Genomic DNA, 13,049 nt, shown 5'->3' with positions numbered 1-13,049 from the left:
CTTTTCCCTCCCTCCCCTACCTACCTACCTCCCTCCCTCCCCGAAACATTTATCGTCGTCCCTTTACCGCGGCAAATTATGGTCGAAACCGAATCAGTGCGCCATTAGGTCTCGTTACCCGATCGCAAACTAAATACACATACGAGTACGCTACCAAATTAGGGTCTCTTGTTTCAACGTTTACCGATGTGCAAGTGAATGTATACGTACACTCCGCGGATACCGCTGTACTTATACAACTATGTATGCGCGGAGAATATGTAGTTGGACTCGCCGTGCGAGCACACACACGGTCACCTAACGCCAGACGGCGAACGGGATGGTAGCGCGATAGCGTCCCTTATCTAATTCGTATTGCGGGGGATCCGTGCGGTACATATGCGTATAAAGTTAGATGCGATATCGGCGATAGCGGTAATTATGTAATCGGAATTAGATTCGCCCTCGTATCAACTCGATCGTCGTGTGCGGCCCGATGTCTTTTCGGTGAGCGCAGATAAGACGCGAGGATACCGTTATAGCTAGACGTCGCGCCCCCCCCCCCCCGCCGGTTCGCTCGGAGGGACTTTGATAAGGGGAGGTGAATATATATATATATATATGCGGGTTTGTGTACATCCCGCATCTAAATTCGCATCAACATTTATCCAATATACAAACTAGCCGGGTGGTACCGAGGAAGTGAATGCCGCGGATATAACAGAATCGTGGTTGACGAGAGCGGCGTGCGCGGTCTGCGTCGCGGTTGACCTAGGGGTGGGTCGCCCTCGGCGTCGACATCGACGTCGACGGCGCTTTTCAGACGCAGTCGTGTCCTCGCCGCGACCCGGGGAAGCCAACCCCCGCGCAACTTCGTCCTTCCGAGATACGTACGCGTATCGCGCACGTTTTTTCGCTAAAAAAAAACCCGATCCTACGCACTCCGATGCGGAACTCGCTGGATTTTTTTTTTTTTTATTTCTTTTTTTTTCTCACCGCGGGAAGCGGGTGTGAAGTTTCGTCGACATAAATAAATTTCCAATGAAATAACAAGTGCCTGATATGTTAGCTAATTTATACGAGGCGAATGTGGATTGTACCGATGCACTTTCGAACAGATAATAAAATTAAGTAAACAAAATAAGGGGCTAGCGAATTCAAACGACTTTCTGAACTTATTCTATGGATTTTCCTCCCTTTTTTTCATTACTCTTTTATTTCATACCCCGATAGTCTAATCTATAGGGTCCGTGAAATGGATGCGTTAGATTCTTTCTCTTTCGTTTTTATTTCAAATTGAGAATATGCGATGGTAACGATAACGATTATTCTTAATTAATAATATCTATCGAATGGATGTAACAGAAACGGAAGAAAAAAAATGTTTGGTATAAAAAACGTCGTCACAAAATAAACGTGCAAACTGATTCGCGAAAAATGTGAAAGCTTCGGGTAGACTAGCGGTACATAGTGTAGTAGTCGGGAATTGGTTGGGCGAGGAGAGAAAAAAAAAAAAAAGGAAAAAAAATCCCCAATGTGCGGTTCGGCAGTGATTAAAACAGCTGTATATATTCGGATTATCGAACGAGCTTTCGTGAATATTACGTGAAAATGCATAAACAAACGCGTGTTATACCTCGTGTATGTTCGGCATTTCGCATACACGTGGGAAAAAGTAGTTAATTAAAACCAATAAAATAAATGATCGCCGGCGTTTAATCGTGGGGAAATCAATAACGAGATATGTACGGTGAAAACGGCGTACGAATGGAAAAACATTTTTATCCGTAATTTCGGAAAATTAGTCGCCGGTAATTCACCCACGGTGACACGTGCGCGAGTTTTATGGAAAAAAAAAACAAAAAAAAAATAAATAAATAATTAAACATGTGTCGTCCGTATTTGTACCCGTAGTTGATACGGCGAAAATGCGAAACGCTACGTTACTTTATTACTTTTGACCGCTTAATTTTGACGACCCCGTGCTCGGGGGTAGGTTAACGTACGTGACGCGACGCGACGGTGCGCGGGACGCGAAGCGACGTCAGCTGATTAAACGCTTGTGTGAAAATAAAATTTGAGGAGAGTACGGAAGAACACGTGCTAACGGCGAATGTTGAAAGAAAGGGGGAAAAAGGAAGAAGGGAGAAAAAAAAAATTAGAGAAATAAAAATTACACCAACCCGTTAAGCACACCTGGGTGAAAAGTGTCAGAAAAATGTGACACATGATCGTAATTTTCATGCATAAAGAGAGAGAGAACGTAAGGGAGAATCGGGAGTACCGCGAGCATGTGGGGGAAATTACGTATCGCCTTTTCACATAAATATGCATAAAGTAACGTTACGTAAATTCACACACGGGGATTTATAACAAACTCGCGTACACCTATGTGTATCAACTGCGGCATCGGCACAGGGTGCAGCTTTGTGTCATGTGAACGACGGGAGTTATTTTTTTCATCATCTTCCACCACCGTGCCGATCAAGATGTTCAACTGTCTATGGAACTTCTTTGACTGGTGAGAGAACAGCTCAGTTATTATTCGATTTCTACGACGTTTACGTTTCGTAAACGAAAGATTCTGCAGCGGCTGATGCGAATCGGTTTCGCTCTTGATTATCGACGATCGATCGGAGAATTTACTCAAGTTCTCGAACATTAAACTGCACTCGATGGAACTGAAATAAAACGTTGATTAATTATTTTCTTTGTTATCAATATTATTATACCGAAGTGGAAATACCGGGTCTACTCCGCCGTCGACGTTCATTAATTATTATTGCGATCTCATCGATGATCGGATAACGACCTACGTCATTACCTACGCGCAACGATAACGAATAGGACAAGGAGTCTATCGACTCCAAACTTATAGTCTTGTTTAACTACAGCAATCGTCGAGTTAATCGGCAAACAAGCTAACAACCGGGCAAAAGTTATGCCGCAAACAAAAAAAAAAAGACCGTCTTCGGAATACACGTTTGCTGAAAAGATTGAAAAAAAAAAAAAAAAATAGTGACGTTCGGCGACTCTGTAGGGCGGTAATCGACGGGTCTTCGGGTTGTGGAATTTCACGAGATTGGAACTTGAAATAATCCACGAGACTCGATCGAATCGATTGTCGAACAAACGTGTACCTGTATACGCGCTCGGATTTCCGCACCGTCGATCCACGCTATGGCGTGAAACGCCAAACTGCGAGCCAACCGACGTCGAACCGACGGACGTACGTACGTACGTACGTACCGGGGGTATTGGACGTCCGCGAATGCTCGTAACGCGGATATAGGAGTATAGGTATTCATATCCGGTCGTCGGACCGTTTCATAACGAAATCATATCGCCCGCCTACGATGGGGGATGTTTATTTACAGCGACAATGAACAAACGCGGCGTTACTCAACGCCCGATGCACACGACTTAATGGACGTCGTTGTTCCGGTTGACGCGGCGTTGAATCCGTCTCTCAGGAACGAATTTCCTCCCTAGGAAATTTTCTAGTTATTTTTTCCGTTCTATTTTTTCAACCTCAGCGACCCGTCACTCGGCGTTGAGCCGCTGTGGAGGGTCTTTATTCACCGGTATTACGCGTCCGACCCAATTAACATCGGGTTAATTAAAAGCTAACGATTTTATCGAGATCTAAATTCACGTGCGAACAATAGGGTGGATTTTCATTCCGCGATGTACCGTACCGTACGGTCGTTTCCGACGCTCCGCGTCTCTCCGCAGGACACGTGACTCCGACGATACACACCGTCTGGTGCGATTTTGATTAGTAGCGTTGCCTCGTCGTCGTTACCACTGATTAGAAGACAATCGTGTTACCCATTCGTTTTCCTCCATCTACCCATTATGCGTTTTCGTCCGAACGGGGATACGTTACACCTGCGTATATATAATTGTACAACGTAACCCGCAGACTTTGTACTCTGGGTTCATGTTCGACGACGAAATTAGCGTAGGTCGCCTTGTATTCGTCAATCGGGGTGACGAGTCGTTTCAGGTTGTCTCATTGAACGAAATAAAAGAGATGCGAATTGAACGAAGAAAAGAAAAGAAGAATAGCGCAGAGAATGAAAATAACTAGAGGGAGGCAAGTAGGTATACAAGGAATTCTTATATATATTTGTCTCCCTCGCGCGATATCCCGTCCCGTTATTTGAGCGTAGACATATTTTCAGTCTAACGCGTGTTATTCCATCTTCTGACTTGTTATCTTTTCTCGAAACCAGAAATCTTACACCCCGAGGCGATGACGCTGTGTGTAGTTTGTTCTTTCCTTCGTTCACAAGTTTTGTCCGTTTTTTCTTTTTGTTTTTTTTTTCTTCTTCAGCTCACCCCGCGAAACGAAAATTCACTTGCGGTAAATATGATAAAAAAAAAGTTTTCACCCAATCACCGCACCGTGCGAAATAACAAAAAAAGGAAAAAACGACGCGCGGCTCGGTCGGTCGGTCGGTCGGTCGGTTTCTCGTCAACTATAATTAACCATCGCCGGAATATCCTTTCACGTTATAATTTTTAACCGCGTAACAACAACGACAAAAATAACGAGTACGCCGAGCTTATTTTCTTCTCTTCTCATTCCACTCCGAAGCGATCGCGAATAAAAAGCTCTCCTCCCTCATCTTGTTCAGGATAAATGATCGATCGATGCACCACCCCTCCCAACGTCCTGCCATATTTTATGCCAATCGGTTTTACCTGCCCGCGTCATATTATTGCCGTAGATTCTCTCAATGAAAACTCGATCGAAACCGGAAGTGTAGGTGTTCGGTTATTCTTTTTTTTTTTCTTCTACCCTTGGTTTTACCCAACGTTGGTCCTATCCCGTACCACCGCGAATCCGAACACTCTGCTCGCTCCAACGTCGTAGTAGAATCCGTTTTAAAGCTCTCCGCGGAGCTATACGTCCCGTAACAAGAAACGACGGCGGTCGGTCCATTTGCCGCGAAGAAATCGTGCGGATCTGATTTTTCTTTCGTTCCATAGCCTCTATGATATATACTTTGCGTTATACCTATAACGCGGATACCAGTGTGAGGTGTACACCTCCTGCGGGAACTCTTTTTTGCAACGTCTGGAAGCGCGTGCATAGGTGGATCCCGCGGGTGATGCACGTCCGTCTTTCTCTCTATCCGTATCCTCGACGTTTACGACTGGATGATATAGCCTCGCATCACATTCGTACGAACGTTCGTGGGCGAAGATGGGGAGGAAATCAAGCGGAAACGTGGAAATCTGTTGGGAGTTGAGGATGTGCGTATTAAGCACGTATGTTCGCAGGGTATTACGTCTAGTGCTTTGAGGCTTAAGCCTTTATATCGCGGTGGTATGTGAGCCGCGAGGGTGTGTGCGCGCCGGGCTACACTTGTACGTACATTCCTACGTTAGAGGGTGAGTACGCGCGTACGTGTTGCCCTTCAAGGGATTCCGCGAACTTTAAATGCGGGGAGTAAATTATGGGCCGAATATGTGCGAATATTTGTTCGCGGAGCCGAACGCGCGCCGAGCTTTTCTCCCGAGGGAATCCGAACCCGGGCGCCGCTTTCTCCGGCGAAACTGATTAAACCGTACCTACTCTGATATTTCGCTCGTTACACGGTTCAACGGATGTTGTTTTTCCGTTTTTCTTTATCTTTGTCAACGGTGGCTGCGATGTTATGGTACGTTGAATCCGGTATCTCGTTGATAAAAAATTAGATCTAACGATCGAGAGACTCGCGTCAAGTACCGAGCGACGGTAGCTCAAAAGCGGAGTCCGCGGGTTCGCGTTTCATCAAATAGCTCTCGTGTTGTAACGTTGAAGCGAATGTGGAATAAATTTTCGTCATATAAATCGGGGGCGAGCTTTCATTTGAGCGTAATGTCAATAACATCGGTGCTCGGAGAGCCGAGGATACGACGCTATGTACGTATGTACGTACGTCGTCATCGTACGGCCAGTCGTACGCTATCTGGAAACCAAAACCGTGCCAACGTAAATGGTGTAGATGGGAGGCCCCGTCGCGGTCACCGTCCCGGCTCGCGCCGTATTCCCGTCGAGTAGGAAAAAGCTTGTAATTCCCGCTCGCCTAATAGGTAGCGTCAGCGTAGCGGGTGCACGTCTCATTTCTTACAGAGTTCGCCACCGCACGGCGATTTCTTTTCATTGACCCTCGGGAAAGCTGCGCTCTCATTATTAGCTACCATTCGCCACGCTGGCTGCGTGCCGTCTACTGAGAAGACTGACATGCGCGAGGCATCGTGAAGGTGAAAGGTGGATTGTACGACACATGTCCTTCCGAAAGCCTTCTCAGTTTCGTTGATGAATATTCCAAAAAAAGACCTTGGGTCTATCTTATCTTTTTTTTTTTTTAAATTTGATGTGATTTTTTTTTTCGCTTCTTTCCAATTTTACATTCATTCAATTGATAATTCCAGTCTTGTTTGTTGGTACTTTTTTGAAGAATTTAATTTCACGGTTGTTCTCGAGGGCTGACTTTTTGGTGGCATTGCATTGAAATATACTCGAATGTCGAAAATTTTCGTAGAATTACCTATGTAATTGATATAGATTAGGTATAATGTAACGCGATGGAAAAGGTTTCCCCCGTTCTCCAAATATTCGGCTGTCTCGGAATTACGTTACTCGGATTCGAACGAGTTATCCTTTGATTTGAAAGATCAAACGAACGGAAACGAAGTTGCGAGTCTGAAATCATACAGTCTTGGTACTACAACGTCGAGGTACGAGACTTTCAGTTCGAGTAGTTATAGGAATTGAAGATGTCGGGGAGGGTGCTTCGCGTGGAGTTAGGGGGGCGAAAAAAGATGGAACGACATCGAATTCGACGACCATCGTCAGATTCGGAGGACAGCGAAGAGGCGATGATTTCTACGAACTTTTTCCCCCTACCACTCCCTCGGTCACTCCCCACCGCCGAATCGCTCCCCCGTACACGCGCTTTTGGTCTAGACTTTCGTATGAAAGGGGAGAAAACTGAGCGAGGGGTGATTCGAAAGAGAACCGCTGGAGGCGAACCGACTCTTTCTAGCACTTCGCGACTTATCACTGGAAATTTAATATATTCCACGAAAGTATAATTCAAGTCAGCGGAAAAAGTCGATAATTGACTGCCGGTAACCGACGGAATCGAAGAATCCGAGGGAAATATTCCTTTTCATACGTTTCAAACGTATAACGAATGTAGATCGTCCAGAGTCGGGGGAAGAATTTTTTTTTTTTATCTCGCTTCGTTCATCTCGGTCGGAATATTTGTCAATTTTTATTACGGCGAGGGCATTAAAGTTTCAAGATATTTGTTTCGCGGGTACAACGGGGAGGAATTTCTGACGATCGACGAACGCGTTACAGCCGGCTTCGGGTATAATTCGGGCGCGCGTTGCTCGCGGTGTATCGGGTCGGGTAGATCGTAGATACAATCCGCTTTTAATATTTAACGTGACAGTATACATTATAAAGAATCGATATCCTCGTCGGTAGGCTAGTGATATACGTAGTTAATGGATTAGAAAGCCGCGCGTAACTCCCCTGGAATCATCAATTATGGATATTTATCAGTTCACTTATGGGACGAGGATTCGCCCGGTGCTTCGAAAAATGCTAAATCACTCTTTGATAACTTTCGGGGGGGGGGGGGGGTGAAATAACCCTCCCCGACGTGAGTTTTGACTCGAATTCGCCCACTGGCGTTTTAAGCCGCGCTTATATTAACGGTCTTCAAGCCCATTAATAATTCAGGCATTGTTAATCCATCCGCATTAACGTTCGCTTCGTGAATATTCGAAGGTGCTCGCTGCTCTCGAACACACGCACACACACCTATTCCCTCTCTACCTTATATTTTCGCCGGGCGCGCTACAGCCGCAACGTGGGTCCCCGTTCGTTGTTAGTCTCGAATCTCGCTCACCGAGAGCGTTTAGAAATTTCGATTGAAAATTCCTTCGCATTCCCCGTACGGATCTCTCCGAGGGTCTTTCGTTTCTCCCTTGCGCTCTCACTCCTTACACCCGAGCCCGCTTTTTACCGCTCCGTATAGATTACCCACCACTCTCTTCGTAGCGAATAAAAATTTTATTCAGGTTTCGTGTGTCTCACTTTGTGCTAAAATAATTCACAAAGTAGGCGGCAGGTACGCCGGTCCGCGCCGTTCAAACGTTTTTCCGAGGTTACACATACCGCCTTTCCACCCAATGCTAATACTTATTCCATCCCAGAGCTTTTATGCTCTCTCTCTCTCCTCTCTCTCTCTCTCTCCTCTCTTTTTTCCCCGTATACCTAACCCCCCAACCGTACTGAATTACTAATTTATCGAGGCTCAAGGGTTGACTCTCCACCACCACGTTCCACACAAAACTCTTCTAAATTCAATCTCGCAACGCACAGACGAGTAAGCCCCTCGCTTTTTGACCCCAAAAGCTTCTCTACATTGTGGAAAAGGTAAAGAAGAGAAAAAAAAAACGGAAAGATAAAAAAAATAAAAAAAAAAAAAAATACATAAGAACGAAATGGTCGTTGAAACTGACCCTTGTACGAATACCAAATCAAGTCTCCTGGGATTCGCTTACATTCGCACAGATCGATATTATATGGAGAATTATATTTTTTCGTTTTCATATCCACTCCGTCGCTGACCCTTGTAAGCTACCCTAAACTTCTGGATTTATATATGAAACTGGGTAGTGTATTTGCCCGGGGTTTTCTTACGGTCGTAGCCGATGTCTGATTGTAAGAGCGGGGCGTCGATTGGCGTCGATTGGTGTCGATTAGCGTCGGTCGGGAAGACTCGACTATGTTCCAAAGAAGTTCAAAGTGCCTAAGGGGGGATATCGGGGCTCAACGATGGAAGATTCTGCGGCCTGATCTCCCGGGATTTTATCTCTGTTCGCCCGCCGAGTAAAAAAAAAAAAGAAAAGAAAAGGGCGGCGGATAGAAAGAAAGAAAGACAAATGGAAGGTCAATAAGTTCGAGGCGACGTAGAATACGTTCCTTTTTTTTTTCAGTTTTTTTTATTCGGCTACGCTAATAGAAATATACGTGACAAAAAAATAAAACGTCCAAACGAACGTTGAGTAGTTAGCATTTTTACTCCTCTGTAAAGCCACCTATTCTCAAATCTAAAACAATCGGCGAACGCGTAAGTTCGCCGGTATACGTACAACGAAGCGCCGGGGGTCCCAAACGGCGAACTCGTACGAACGTCCGAATGTTGGAAACGAGCTTCGATAATCTCACGCGAAATCTTTATTACGTCCGTTGCCGAATCGCACAGGTACAGGATAATATATTTGGATCTCCGTATTAGCTAACCCCGTATCAGATCGGGTTAACCCTTTTTTTATTTTATTTTTTATTTCTCGGTGTCTGGGGTGTGTACGCAACACGCTCTAATAAAAGTTGAAACGTCGCCGATGTCGCGTTATTTGTTTTCTTTTGTTTGATTTTCGTCAATAAAATTCTTTTTTCTACCGTTCTCCTTCCCCCTTTCCCTCCGCCCCGTCGTTTCCGCGGCGATATAAATTTGAATAAAGTACACGTATCTACGAGTTAAAGCTTGCAGCAGACGCGTGAGCGTACACCAGATTTCCACTACCCTGTGGAATACGAACTAAATTTAGTGAAACGTTCGACGTATATATGTATATATATATATACATATCTACGGGGTGAAACCCTTTTTTCAGCAACCGGGGTAAATAAAATCTGCGACTTGAACGTGCCATTTCACCGGTGCGTCTCGAATTCCCTTTTCAGACCCCGGCTGTGCGCGACAACGCTTTCTATACATATCGTTCCACGTTTCGCTCGCTCTCTCGAAACTTTTGTGTGCCATCCACAGTTCGTAAATGTCCCGTAATCTATACGTACACACGTTACACATGTACAAGGATGTGCAACACACGCGCACACGTACGTAAGCCACGAAAAAAACAAAGAGAAAAAAAAAAAAAAACGAAAAAAAAAAAAGACAAAAAGAAAGAAATACCTACGGCTACACGTATTTGCCCGGAATTCCGGAAAATATGCGCGTACGTATTTGCGCCCCGAGGTTGCAGCTATAGTAGGTGATACAGCGCCGTTACAGGATATGCTGAAATTGTTTGCCGTGTAGCCCGCGACGCGTAGGATACCGGAGGACTGCTCGCGGCGCTCTTCCGTGCAGCAAGAAACAAAGAACTGGCATTAATTACCAGAGTGTCGTCGTCGTCGTCGTCGTCGTCGTATCGGGAGTTTTTTGGTCGACGCGATGATGCCGCCGCGCTACTGCAGCCACTGCCACCGGTACAGCTAGCTCTTCGCCCTTCGCACGTGTATACCTTCCTCTGTACGTGTGCATACCCAACCTCCGCTTCCGCGTCGAGTGGTACACTGGCTGCTCGCCGCATACGTGCACATAAATACACGTGTGCCTTAAATACCTGGGGTATATACACGATACGTGGAGGGACAATGGAAACAACGAGGAGACACGGCTAACTCGCTCGTTCCACCGACCCGCGCTTCTGCGAACGCCGAACAAAATCGCGTGCACCGTAGTTACCGGCAGCTTCTACGCGCGATTGAATTAATTTTATGATTTATAATTGTCCAACGACCAAATAATGTCCTATTATACGTTGTCATCGACTCGTCAAGATCGTGTATCGCCGTAAAGTTTTAATCGCTTGTATTTCAACTTCGACGTACATGTAATACCGCCTCCCTTCTACCTCTACGTACTTTCGATGTCGTTGCCACATTCTCGAAGATGGTTCAAAAATTTTATTTGTTTTTCCAATTACATATTAATGTTTTTTTTTTCTCTATCGTCATCCGCCGTTACTCCTCGCTTCCGCCTCGATAATGTGCGGAAGGCCCCGCGACATACGTAGGAAAATATGGCGAATTGTTGGAGGCGGCTATGCGGCACGCGAGGTGGAGAGATAGCGAAGAATAAAGTGAAATATAAGGGAGGCCGTTATTTCTCGGTAGGTCGAATTTATGCGTTAATCTACCGGAGGGGGTTTGAAGGAGGAAAATTTCCGCGGCGTATCCCCCGCCCGTCGCAGCTTGGCGCCAGAAGTAATACGTTTTAATCTTAAACGCGAAGGAACATTCGGGTCAAGTAATACAGCGGATAAATTTCCAGCTTATGTTGCACAAGATCGACGCGAAAACCTCCTCGATATGATACCCCTCTGACGAACGAACAGAAATTGATTTTCTTCTCCGGGATAAAGATGCAAACAAAGAAAAAAGAAAGAAAAAAAAGAAATTGCAAAAAAGAACAAACGAAATGGTGTATTAATAAAAAAATAAGATAAAATGAGGAAAAACGTATAGAATCAAAGACATTGAGGGAACAATGGGCGTCGCGGCGCTCGGTCTACCTTCGACGTCGTTTTCCTCGACGTTCAGACGACGGAGAAGATAAGACAGCGACGTCGATCCGCGTTAGGATCCGTCGACTCTCGAGGTCGTTCGACGATTCGTGGAAATTTTATTAATTCATATTTGTTTATTCTTCCCCCAAATTTAGCGAATTGTCCAATGGGTACGCGATCCTTCATCTTATCGCCCTTTGAAATTTAGCTGTTCATTATACGTAGCCCGAAATATTATTTTATCCTTTGGATTGTTAGCAAATAATCCATTTACCCGAACGCGTATCCTGCCCACATATTACGCGGTACTTCAAACGTTCGTTTTACCTCGCTCGCAATTAGCTTAGCTTCACCGCCCCTACCCACGATTTTTTCCCTTCGAGATATCCTCAAATTTATGCCAAAAATCGCGAAAAAATGGGGATCACTCGGTCATTTTTGCAGACAGATCAATTTTTCTTGCAGATTCGGATTCCTGAGGTCAGAATCGATTTTTTTTTTTGGTTCTTCAAGAGAAATCTCACATATGATCAGCTTAGGAATTCATATCTGAAAGCCAAAATCATCTATTCATGCAATCGATCGAGTAATCATCAATTATTCGCTGTTGGGAGCAGAAAAATTCTAAGACATATCGATTGATTTTAGTCGTAGACCCACTTTGATTCGTCGCACTCCATGCATGGGTCGAAATATTCGAATTCTTCGATTTACCAAAGAGCCCGAGCTTAGCTGGAGTCAGCGTAGCCACGGGTGCGCGGTTTGTTGTGGGGCGTCACCTCTGCTCAGCCCCGAAGGTGACGGTCTCACAACAAAGCGCTGCGCTGCTTCGCAATCTTCTTATTCATTAATTTCTGCTTTTCGTTCCACTTCGGATCTCACTGACTGCCCTGTACCGCTGGACTGGTCGTTGGTCTTAGGACACGTAAAAACTCCGTGAAAAAAAAAAGAAATGAAAAGAAAAAGCACTTCTACGAAATAATCGTCTTGTCGGTATGTTATTTCTAATTACTTTCCATACAGAGAATACATTTCGTTTAATTAGATCAAGAGTTCAGTTATACTTGGCGTAAAATTCCGCGGTATAATTTCTGTGGATGAATATCGCGAGTGGAAATAGGTACGTTTGTATTTACATACCTATACGTACGGTACAGAGGGTTATATTTGTTAAGAGTATTCATGCAACTGTGTATATGCATATGTACAACGTATGTGCAAAGTCAGTGAAGTAACCGCGAATGTATTACGTACACCTAGCATTTGTTTAATCTGCTCACCTAAGAGGAGATGACGACGACGACGACGACGACGACGTGTTTTAACGTTGCTCCAGGAAATGCGTATTGCATAGCCATATCTGTTATACGGAAAACTGGAGATAGCTGAAACTGATCCATGCGCAAAGAGCTGAAGTAACTTTGCGGATGAACCAGCTTTGCATGCACCCACCCACCTACCCACCCCATAATACCTCTTCAGGAATGATGTCATTCATACCCTCGAAGTTACGTGACAAAAGCAATATTATTACGTAAATCTACGTGTACCGCATATACCTGTACACGGATCAGACACGCGTTACATGGGTTGTGCATACGGATGAGGGTATACACACCTGTGTATCGCCACGGGAGAAAAGCGTATTAGAAATAAGGAAGTGGTGAGCGGGAGCATTCGGTGGCGGGATCGTGGCC

The 13,049-nt window shown here is 45.0% G+C and overlaps 1 protein-coding gene across 10 annotated transcripts in view; it reads left to right on the top strand.

The window, feature by feature from the left end:
- Positions 1 to 13,049, top strand: part of LOC105685860 — a 165,816-nt gene that overhangs the window by 57,272 nt on the left and 95,495 nt on the right. Inside the window, exon 1 of one of the 10 annotated variants that reach the window (XM_020852309.2) lies at positions 825 to 2,500. The exons of the other annotated variants lie outside the window; for them this stretch is intronic. Within the exon in view, the coding sequence (XP_020707968.2) occupies positions 2,370 to 2,500 (131 nt within the window). The 5' untranslated portion in view covers positions 825 to 2,369. Of the gene's footprint in view, positions 1 to 824; positions 2,501 to 13,049 lie in introns of those variants that run through there. 10 annotated transcript variants of the gene reach the window in all.

This window comes from Athalia rosae, chromosome 5 (genome assembly GCF_917208135.1).
Source record: "Athalia rosae chromosome 5, iyAthRosa1.1, whole genome shotgun sequence".
Lineage (NCBI taxonomy): Eukaryota > Metazoa > Arthropoda > Insecta > Hymenoptera > Athaliidae > Athalia > Athalia rosae.
Note: the sequence above shows the minus strand (reverse complement) of the source record. Positions and strands in the feature narration are given on the sequence as shown.